Source organism: Paracoccidioides lutzii, assembly GCF_000150705.2.
Source record: "Paracoccidioides lutzii Pb01 unplaced genomic scaffold supercont2.2, whole genome shotgun sequence".
Taxonomy (NCBI): domain Eukaryota; kingdom Fungi; phylum Ascomycota; class Eurotiomycetes; order Onygenales; family Ajellomycetaceae; genus Paracoccidioides; species Paracoccidioides lutzii.
Window position 1 is genome coordinate 2,092,986 of NW_015440948.1, and position 10,669 is coordinate 2,103,654.

The 10,669-nt window shown below is 44.6% G+C and overlaps 3 protein-coding genes across 3 annotated transcripts; 1 reads left to right on the forward strand and 2 right to left on the reverse strand.

Annotated features, from left to right (window-relative positions):
• Window positions 1-220: 220 nt before the first annotated feature.
• Window positions 221-2,852, forward strand: PAAG_11258 (hypothetical protein; the record flags this gene model as incomplete). Its single annotated transcript, XM_015846936.1, has 3 exons — window positions 221-244; window positions 329-381; window positions 572-2,852. The coding sequence occupies 3 exons, from the start codon at window positions 221-223 to the stop codon at window positions 2,850-2,852; spliced, it is 2,358 nt and encodes a 785-aa protein (XP_015703543.1).
• Window positions 2,853-3,667: 815 nt separating this feature from the next.
• On the reverse strand, window positions 3,668-5,378 carry PAAG_01310 (2-oxoisovalerate dehydrogenase subunit alpha, mitochondrial; the record flags this gene model as incomplete). Its single annotated transcript, XM_002797405.2, has 5 exons — window positions 3,668-4,435; window positions 4,493-4,702; window positions 4,774-4,835; window positions 4,969-5,156; window positions 5,251-5,378. The coding sequence occupies 5 exons, from the start codon at window positions 5,376-5,378 to the stop codon at window positions 3,668-3,670; spliced, it is 1,356 nt and encodes a 451-aa protein (XP_002797451.1).
• Window positions 5,379-6,051: 673 nt separating this feature from the next.
• PAAG_01311 (hypothetical protein) lies at window positions 6,052-7,014 on the reverse strand (the record flags this gene model as incomplete). The annotated part of the gene is made up of 2 exons (XM_002797406.1): window positions 6,052-6,899; window positions 6,996-7,014. The coding sequence occupies 2 exons, from the start codon at window positions 7,012-7,014 to the stop codon at window positions 6,052-6,054; spliced, it is 867 nt and encodes a 288-aa protein (XP_002797452.1).
• Window positions 7,015-10,669: the final 3,655 nt, after the last annotated feature.

The following is a 10,669-nucleotide window of genomic DNA, read 5'->3' on the forward strand; positions in this document are numbered from 1 at the left end:
ATGTCAAAATCACTGGGATAGGCGAGCCTCGGGCGTTACCAGGGTGTTAAGTTCACATTTGCGGTGAGGCTGAGGGTCGGCGTCTACGCATTATTTTTTTTATTTTTATTTTTCCCTCCTCTTTTTGCAGAGATCTATACTTCTCTAGGGGTTTGCTACAGATTTGGGGCTCTTCATTAGCATCACGGGTTTAATTTTCCAGCACTTTCGGCTCATCCGCATGGTGATTGTGAGCCTTTCTTTTGTACGTTAAGTCTCCCTTACCCTGACTTGTACCCAAGTCAGATCTATCTCGAAAGCAATTTTCTCACATTTATTGCTCATATAGACTCCCCTTCCTCATTCTTCGCTTCCAACTCCCTACATTCCGTGGATCTTGTTGTAATGAAGAGCTTTCAATCTGTATATATATCCCGCCGGTGCCACCATGTAGCCCACCTATTTTATCCCAGAGTCTATGCTTTCACGCTCCTGTCCTTTTAGTTTGATTCTTTTTTCGGTTGTTCAGCAGTGCATATTTCTTACGTTTGGCCATCTCCTTTACGTGTTCATTTCAAAGCTGCTAACACAGCTCTGCTGGTATATCAGATGAAGATTTCCCGCCTCTCGGTCCTCCAACAAAGCCTCTAGATAAGCAGCCTTTTGAAGGATTTCGCATCGCATCAGGATCACGAGCCTCCCATGGGTCGCTCGATTCGCCCTTCAGGTCTGGTACCCCCGTACTACCACCCGGCCTTCCTTTGCCCCATGGGCATCCTGCCGCATCTTTTGGCCAAGATTACAGCCCATCCAACTCGACCACATCAAGTCCCAAACAAGCAATTATTCCACCACGAGCTGGATTTTCAACTCCCATCCAGAAATTTAAAGATGTCCATACTTCCGCGCAACCCACACCGGACAGGCAACCTTCACCTATCATCCCCTCCATACCCGCACGGACACGCGCTGCAGCTGAAATATCCTCTGGTTCTCCAAAGCCTAAATCTACAGCACGTAGCCGTCAAGCGAGTGACACTCTAACAGTCAAGGAGAAAACTCAGGATCTCAACTCTGAAAAAGCTCCGGCAATTACTAATAAAAGTGGCAAACAACCTCGTGAGCCTCGCAGCAAGCCCTTGCCATTGATGCTGAAGCTATCAATGCCAACGCCCCGGGACAATATTCCCTCTCGAACCACCACACCCAATCACAGCGTATCCTCCATACCCGCATTATCAAACGTTGCCTCGCGCCCCAATACCCCCTTGACGGGCGTTTCACGGGCGTCTGATTCTCCTATTCCTCGGCAAGCACGAGTATTGCGTGTCGTTGACACATCGAAATCCGAAACACATACTTCAGCTACCGCACCTACACATTCAGCCGCTTCCAACTCGTCGGCGAAACAGCGATCTAGGCGACCCAGTGTTTCATCCACCAGCCTCCCAGGCACGCCAAATAACGCTGACTCTGAATACGATTTTCATACTTCTGCGTCATTGTCGAGGGCAGGCTCACCACCGCCAAGTCGCATTGGTTCCGCACCAGTTCGTACTGTAACAAAAAGTCAATTGAAAAAGGAACGGAAACTCAAGTCTAAGAACGCAGAAGTTAAAAAGGATGAAGCAATCCCGTCTTCGGCTGTCACCGAAGAACCTGTTCAAGCACCGATTATCGGCAGGAAACGCAAGGCAAAGAAGGCCCAGACACCTACCACTGAACAACTTTCTACAGCAAATGAAACAGATCAAGAGCCCGCCCAAGCGGCCAAAGCATCGAAATCCAAGGGGCAGAATAAACCAGAAATGTCGACACAGACCAACGGACCAGATAAAGTTACCAAGGATTCTGCCACCAAGGAAAAGCCCACCGCTAGTCCGGCTGCAGAGGATAAGGAAAATGTCGAACCATGGAGATCAAACAATACGACTCGGCAGCTTATGGCAGACTCAGAAGCTAGCGGTGTGCCTATTAAAGATCTTTTTTTGGAGAGAACATCACCACTTCCAGTGTTACTTGCGCAACTGCATCAATCTGGCGATCTTGATCTAAATACACACCCAGTCTTCAACCCACCGAACCTCAACCAACGGTCTGATCTGAAGTGCACTGCCGATGATTACGACATTTTGAAAAAACCTATCGACTTGGCTGAAGAGCATAGAACCAAGCTACTTCAGGGTGAACCAATTCACATTAATGAGGATTCCGATCTACTGAAGTATCGTTGCCTAGTCACACCAACCGGCTGCGTCCTCCGCCATCTCTCCGTGGAGGAAGAAAACCGCTATCTGGAACTCGAGAAGAGCCTCACAGCAGCCTGGGAGTCGCTGCAGGAATATCCAGCCTTAACGGTCACCGAGCCCGACATGACCAACCGCGGTGGAGGCTTGGATGCTCTCTTTGCAACTCCCGAAAAATTCAACATCCGCTGGATCGACGGCGCACCGGAGAATGGACTACTATCCGGCTCTGCGAAAACTTCTGCCATCTCTTCTATGCCCTCCCCTCCTCCCTTTACTCCCAACGGTTACTCTGCGGCATCTGCAGCAGATGCCAATGAGCCCGCTCGTGCTGCTGGTGCTGGTGCTGGTGCTGCTGGAGCTACGCCTCGCTCATCTACCGTACCCAAATCGACAACTAGTGGAAGTCACCTTGGCGTTGGTCTTGAAGAGCTGATGAGCATGTCTGATGAGGAGCTGCGGAATATGATTGAGGAAGCACAGCGGGAGTTGGAGAGTTCGCGGAAAGAGGTAGATATGGTTGACAAAAAGGTTTTGACACTTGTGAAACGGAATAAGAAGCTGGTGCAGCAGGCTCTGTCTGCGGCGATGGAGTTTGTGGGGTCAGCGTCTGATATTGGCTTGTGAATCGCGGTTGTTTGGGTTGGTGGTAGTTGGTAGTGGCTGGCCGGTGGTATGTGCCAGATGGAGATGAGTGGTTGGAGCATTGAGGAATAGAGTCGAGCCCCTGTAACTTGCTTATCTGTGTGTTTCTGCCTGTGGAATCCACTTAACTACTGCGATTATGACTATCAGATGCATTATTAATGAACATTTTATCTTCAATTTAGTTTTGTGTCTCTTCCAGCCTGTGATTTGGTATTTGTTGAAGCAAACAATTAAAAAAACAGCAAGCATCATCATGGAGTTCACTGCCTGGCGAATCATACAGAATTCTAAGGGACTTGATTGATTGAAGATTAGCCGGTGATTTTCTGATATTTTGAGTGTTTTTCATTACTTTAATTTCATGGCAACCTGCAAGTGGGATATTAAAACATAATCAGGTTTCAATGTAAGTGGACAAGTTCCTTTCCAAAGCTCTAACGTATTTTAATTCTGTATATACAACTATGGATGTGCAGACAATGCAATTCTTTGTATCTATAATATCCACTAAAGACAGAAATGCATGTTATAAAATGCTAGATATATATACACACCCCATGGGATTCTATGCTAATAACAAGATTACATAAGCCGCCCCGTCGTAAGCCGGAAAGGACATAACCCACTAAGGGAAACTAAGTCCTGATGTTTATTCATCGCTTTTGGGGCCTAATGTGGCCCGCAGTTGTAGCCCATTGCAGTATGCCGCAATGCGTTCAGACTGCGTCCTCTTAAGGGGTTTGAATAGCCGATGCAGCCATCAGGATTTCGAAATTCACCGGTCTTAACAAAAGCTACAGCCCGTTAATCCCATCCTCATATTCATAAAGGTCATATTCAGCAGGATAAGTCTGCAGAATTCGCTTCAACTCCGCCTTCTGCGCCTCCGTCGATTCTGGAACCTTTTCAAAGACATCATTAAACATCTCGCGAAGTGGTGGCTTTTTCTCCTTCTCTGCTGCAGAAAACTCCCGCAGCACAGCCTTTCGCACCTCGTCTCGCGTATCACGCTCGAGATCCTCATTCCAAATCCCCTGATTCTCCATCCACTTCCGCAGCCGCGTGATCGGGTTATCGCGTCGTTTCCAATCCTCAACTTCGACACGGGCACGGTACGCGAAGCTGTCGTCACTCGTGCTGTGATGGGAAACACGGTAGCTCATCGCTTCGATGAGGATGGGCCGTCCTCCATTTTCCAGGGCCATACGACGGGCCTCCTTTGTAGCTTCGTGGACAGCAAAGAAGTCGTTGCCGTCAACGCGGATTGTGTCAATGCCATATCCGACTCCGCGGCTGGCAATGCCGTCACCTCGATACTGTTCCAGTGTTGGGGTGGAGATGGCGTAGCCGTTGTTTCGGCAGATGAATACTACGGGACAGGAGCGCGTGGCTGCGATATTCAGAGCGGCGTGGAAGTCGCCTTCGCTTGCAGCGCCTTCGCCAAAATAACAGGCGACGATCCTTTTTGGGATATTGGGGTTTTGTAAAGACTGGATTTTCAGGGCGTAAGCTGCGCCAGCCGCTTGCGGAATTTGTGTGGCTAGCGGAGATGATACGGTATGCTATATCATGTTAACAAACACAATACACCGGATGCAGCAACGAGCAAAATATCATACAGTTTTAAATTTCTGACTGCCGTAATGAACTGGCATATTTCGTCCCCTGCCAGGATCGTTACGGTTTGCAAACAGCTGGCTCATGAAATCTTTGAGGGTAAACCCACGTTGCTGGAAAACTCCAGTTTCTCTGTATTGGACAAAAACAACGTCATCTGGAGACAGAGCAGAGGCAGAGCCAACAGCTATTCCTTCCTCACCCGCAGAAACCTGTCAACTGGTCAGGCATTTTTGCATTTATATTCTATATTCATTGCGGAAGTCAACAAACGGTAGCATACCATATAGAAGCTCAATCGACCTTGCCTTTGAGCGTCAAACATAATCACGTCCATAATACTAACTGCAACATCGCAGAGTCTGATCAGCGACCCCTTTTCTATCTTTCAGCAAATTCGACCATGCGTGACCATATCTAGAGCGGTGCGATATGTTCACATGTGTAATTTGTAGCACCAGCCCGTCAGGAAACGTACCCGTTAACATATTCTTATACCATGTAATAACCTCTTCACTTGTGACATTAGGCGGTCCTCGAGTCGTATCCACGATCATGCCGTCGGAGTCCATTACTCGGTATGTGGGGATGGCAGCGTGTTCCGAAGGGTTGATGAACGACATTTCACTGGTAAACTTGCTATTTATTGCACCGGGAAATCGAACGCTATATTCATACATAACGCACACAACATCCCTATCAGTCTGAATCCATTTAAACTACCTGGGTATATAGTATCTCGCAATAATCGGTCACATACCTGTCCGACCCGGGTCGCTGGGATATCGAAGTACCCCATCGTATCGGGATCTTGGTGTGCTTCGTTGAGGCACGGACAACGGGTCGAGTGGCATGCGGGACGCAGCGACACAGGAGAGCGAGTGTCATCTTGTCAAACGAGGACCTAACCGCGGACCAGTTCTCTATTTTTTTCAAGTGGTGGTGGTAGTCACTCGATCGTGGTGTTTATCTTGAAGATATTCTGAGTTGGCGAAATGTTTTCCCGCTTCGGCTGGCGTCGGCGTTGGCAATGATAGCCATCACGTGAGCGGCTATTACTCGCGTCTGCCGGCGATACCCAGCGTCTAAAATATGCTGCTACCGACGCAGTCGTAACTCCTCAGCTATCGTTCCAACATTCAAACATCGTTTTTCACAAATTTTCTTTCTTCGCCCGGTTGAATCTTCAAATACCCGATCCCGTTCTCGTGACGCTCCTGGCATGCAGGCGTCCAACGATCGATTAAGCATTTGAATCCCCTTAGACAGATAGGGTGACCCTACCGTTACTTCGCGTGAAGACAATTGTCAACGGGACGGCGTCCATTAGGAGGGAAAGAGATGTGAGTCTGTGAGGGAGGATTCGATTCTTAGAGCCTCTCTCATGTTTAAGGGAGATATTTTACGTATTCTTGCATTCCGTTTCGAACCGATTTATATTAAAGCTGTCAAAAATCTATTACTTTTTGTATTTATGAAGTAATAATTCAGATTGTTTGTGAATATTTCGTTTTTATTTCCTAAGTACTCAAATGCATTCAATTATCAAATACCTACCTGTCTACTTTCTCCCAATAGCCAGCGTAGCCGTTCCTAAAAGGGCAATTGGCTCACTTGTATGCACTTTGCTCACACGCTCAACCAGCAGATCCTTTGCCCTCTCAATCTCTTCTTCAGACATCTGCTTAAGCCATTTCGGCATGAACGGCACAGTTTCGAACAGTTTTCCCCTAAGCTCCTGGTACGACTTGGCCCCATAATGAATTGGAATCCTACGAATCTCAACATCTCGAAAGCCAGCATTCTCCAAATGCGCCTTTGTGCCGGCATCCTCAAACCACGTCGGTGCAAACGATTTTGCCGTCGGGGTCTCCGGCAAGTCCTGCCTAATTTCTTTGACAACCTGTAGCAAGTCCAGCCATTCAGCGTCCCTCATATTGGTTAACGCAACAATTCCACCCTCTTGAAGGATGCGATGCGCTTCCTTGAGTGCTTTGGCGGAATCCGGTATATCGCTGTATACAAACCCGGCGAGAACGTGGCTGCATTCCCCATCTTTGATGCTGGATAGATCCGTAGCATCGAGCTCCGCCGTTTCAAGTTGCCCCCACACTGCGTCCCCGCGATTGATGTGATCCCTCTGCTGCTCGCGCACCAGATTGACCATGCCCTCCACGAAATCTAATGCAACAATACGTGCGTTTTCTGGGAGCACAGTGCTGTATTTCTCCATAATGTAATTGACGATTTGGCCCCCGCCGCAGCCAACGTCTAGAATTGTGGATGCTTTTGAGAATGGGAGGACCGCATTAGCTGCCTCTACCAACTGCACAGTAGCCTCAGTAGCGTTCCCACTACGGTGAAACTTGAGGTAGGTTGGAACGAATTCGGACCACACTTTGTAGGGATCTGTGGATCAATTAATAAAAAGTGTACATGAATGGTGAAGTATTGCTATGTATGGCACGCCTTTTCATGTCTGGTAAGTGGGTCGAGGTAGGTTACCTGGATAGATGCTTGACATGGTGATTTGCTTTGGAGTAGCAAATTAGGAATCTGGAGCCTCAAGCGCTGTAGTTGAGAGGGAAATTTTCTTTGATTGAGAGAAAGAACGAATTTCTGAATAGATTTACCATCTCCTTTATATGTTCTTTTCTAGCCCTATGGGTAAGTTAACTTAGCTCCGGAGACTTTGCACGTTTAACTCTCCGAGAAGCTCAACTTGGCCCTGGGTTGTCTAGTTCTACCTTCTAAATCGCGAGGAGCCTGCTCCAAGTCATTTCGGTGGTTTGACCTCAAGGCCTGGAATCCTGAGAACATTAACTAAGCATTATCAAGAAAGCAGAAGCCGTTTTTCTTGGAAGCAACCTGTAAGCTGCCATCTGAAGCTTCTTCGACCAGACCACCGATATTTTTGTCGTCAACATGCCCTGTAGTGCGAAAGCTTGAAGATCACAAAACGATGCTATCTTTTGGCACGAGCACCTTGTACTTCAGGCGGGTAAGGGAATAGTTAGTGAGACCAAGGATATCTGTAAGGACGTAGCAGTTCAGTACAGAGGAATTTTTATGTGGAACCTATCTGACAACAATGGGACGTGGGGAAGACAATTAATTATATCCAGCTTCTCGATACCATGTAATTAAGTCCCCGCACCCTTCGGGAACATGTTTGTTTCTATCCAAGCTGTGTTTGATATCTCCAGGCCAGGTGCTAATGCCAAGTGTAGAGTATTATAGTTAGTTATATAGACTGGGGTTTTTGTTGACAGGGCAGGAAATCAACCAGGAAGCAACAAAATTAACTTCCAAAATCAACGTAATCCACCACTTAGCATTCACCCAAATCAAAATATCTATGCTCAACAATGACTAATTAAAATGAACTAGAAATCACTAGGATTAGGATATCTTATTCTTTATGCCGGAGAGGGAAAAACACAATTGCTGCATCTTCATGGGCCTCATGAGCGTGGCATCGGCTGAGAGGATGAAGGCTCAGGGGGTTAAATGATAGGCTATTCCATGAGCTCAGCAGGTGGAATGATAAGATCCTGAGCTTCTTCCCTAGTTACACCCTTCTTATATTGAATCCTGCATGTAGATCTCTCGTGTTTTTACTTCACTTTCTCATTCAAATTGAATATATCCTGGTAATACTTCTTTATAATTGCAGTATTGACTATTTTATATTTACAGATCTTGATAATTTGATCAAATCCTTTTACTAGGTGTTGAATGAGGGTCTCAAACTCCTGTCTCATAAGGTTTTTAACTTTATGTACCTAGTGTTTGAAGCAATTTCAAAATGATATAGAGCTGTTAAATTAGTTGATCGACAAATTAAAAGTTTATAATGAAATATTTAGCTTGTTGAATGACTTAATTAAATTTAAATAAAACTCTTTTCAATAGTGATAAAATCTCTCTAAATGTTCTGAAGTTTAAAAACTTTCATATATGTTATGAAATAGATATTTAATAAGTTCTTCTTAATGATATTAAGTTTAAACTCTATTTACTATTTAACTAAACTCTCATAAAGCACATCTTAGAATAATAAAAATGCTTATATCTAAAAGATTACAAGAGATATGATAAATATATTTATGTATATAATAAAATAATCATATTTTTTTTAAGCAATTATAATTAAATAATTGTATAAAATAACTGTTATATTTATTTAAAGTAAGAGGTATATAAATATTAACTTTGATAAATTGCAATAAAATAAAAATTATAATAAATTATTTTAATTCTTATTTTATTTGTAATTTAATTATTAGAATTATTATTAAGTGTTCAGTTGTCAGAAATCTGATCAAATCAAATTTTTTTTAATATTTTGAATATAAAGATTTTAAAACACTTTTAATATACTGACCATTTTAATTATAGCAACTTAATCTTGATTTTCAAGGTATAATATAAATGCTTTGAACAGTCATACTAACTGCTTATAGTTAACTAGTTAGTTAGTTAACTGATAATAATCTTAGTAATAATATATAATTTCATTGTAAATTAAGTCCCCATCAAAGTTTATAGATATCTTTAGTCTGAAACTCATACTTAGTAATTATATTTCCAAGAATTTTAAATCAATTCTAAATAACTCTTTCATTTTCTCATTTAATCTGCCTATAATTACAGTATTTGAAATAGCAGTATTGAAGCTTCATACAGCATTTAATCAACTTTTAAAAACTCTGTTCTTTCCCGTAGAGAGGGGAGTAATGGAGCGCATACATGTGAGAATAAAAATCTCTGTTAATTTTTGTGAATTTGTATGGTACGGTTCACTAAATGGATTAGTTATGTAGATCAGCTAGTTACTGAGTCAATGGGTTAGAGAAGCGTATGACACATCAAAGAGATGTGCAGCTTTCGAGATTTAGAACACTTCTTGCATATTTAGAGAGGTTATTACTAGCTCAAGCCTTCCCTCCATCTCTACAGAGTTTCTCGCATTTTTACTGCGAATTCGTGGCGTAATTGTTGGGCTGAAGAGAATAGCTGAATTATTTAGTTAGTTACGCGTTTGATGAGTTCACTCAGTGGTGGACTACGTTATACAACGTACGTGTACCTAGCTACGTAGATATAGGATTCAAACAATTTGCGAATGTGGTTATCCATAACAATATCTAGGAGCTATGTAGCTGTAGATAAAGTTGCAGTTACAAGTAGTTTGTAAAGCTGGAGATATTTATTTAGCGGGTTTGTCCCATTAGTTAATTAGTTAAATATCCCCCTCGTCCAATCTCACGCCTTGTTCCTTGTCTTTTGTCTCTCGCGAGCCTCTCAAAAATCAAAAAAAATTCCCAAAATTCCCAAAATAACCAACCAACCACTCGCCCGTCCCTTTTTTGTCCCTTTCTATTTTTTTCTCCATCTCCTCCAACCTCATCTCTCATGGCGTCTACTGCTGCTCCACCTCATTCTGCCTCTTCTTCCTCCTAACGGGCTCTCTCATCTTAAGTTATGTCCTAGCTCCCTCCTAACCCTCGCGCTTCGATGACCGCTCCTCGCTGAACCCCCTTCGCTTTTGGCGCTTGCTAGTCAACACCACCACATCCCACCGAACCTCTCTCCTCCCCTCCCCCCCCCCTCCCCCTCGGGCTCCCCCTCGTCAGTTCTCCGTCCCTCATCCCGTCCGATCACCCAGAAACGAGTTCCGTCGTTCTCTCTCTGCATCTCTACGAATATCCTCGTCCCTCTGTACTCTCTCCTGGTCTCGTTCGACGTCCCTGCACATCTCTCCGTCCCTGCTTACTGCTCAACCCTCCACTCCACTCGTCAATCCATCCCAATAATGCAGGTAAGTTGGTTGTGTATCTCCCACGGACCCTGGCTGCGTGCGGATGGCGGTACTACTGTTGTTACATACTTGATTGCCCATCTTCCTCCCCATCTTCTCCCCAAGAAACTCTCAACATCTCCTTCACCTCTCCTCTGTTCCACGTCTCTCACTCACGCCCATCGCCCGGAAATTCCTTTGCCTGCTTAGTTAGTCCTTCTCGTTTTACGAGAGGAGCAGTAAATTGCTAGTAGGCCGTTCCTCCTCCCTTTGTCTACTTATCCCACCCTGCCTCTCTTTACTAGAGATTACCGTCTCCAATCCTGCATATATCTCTCCGTCATCCCTGTATAATCAAAAACCACCGGTGCACACT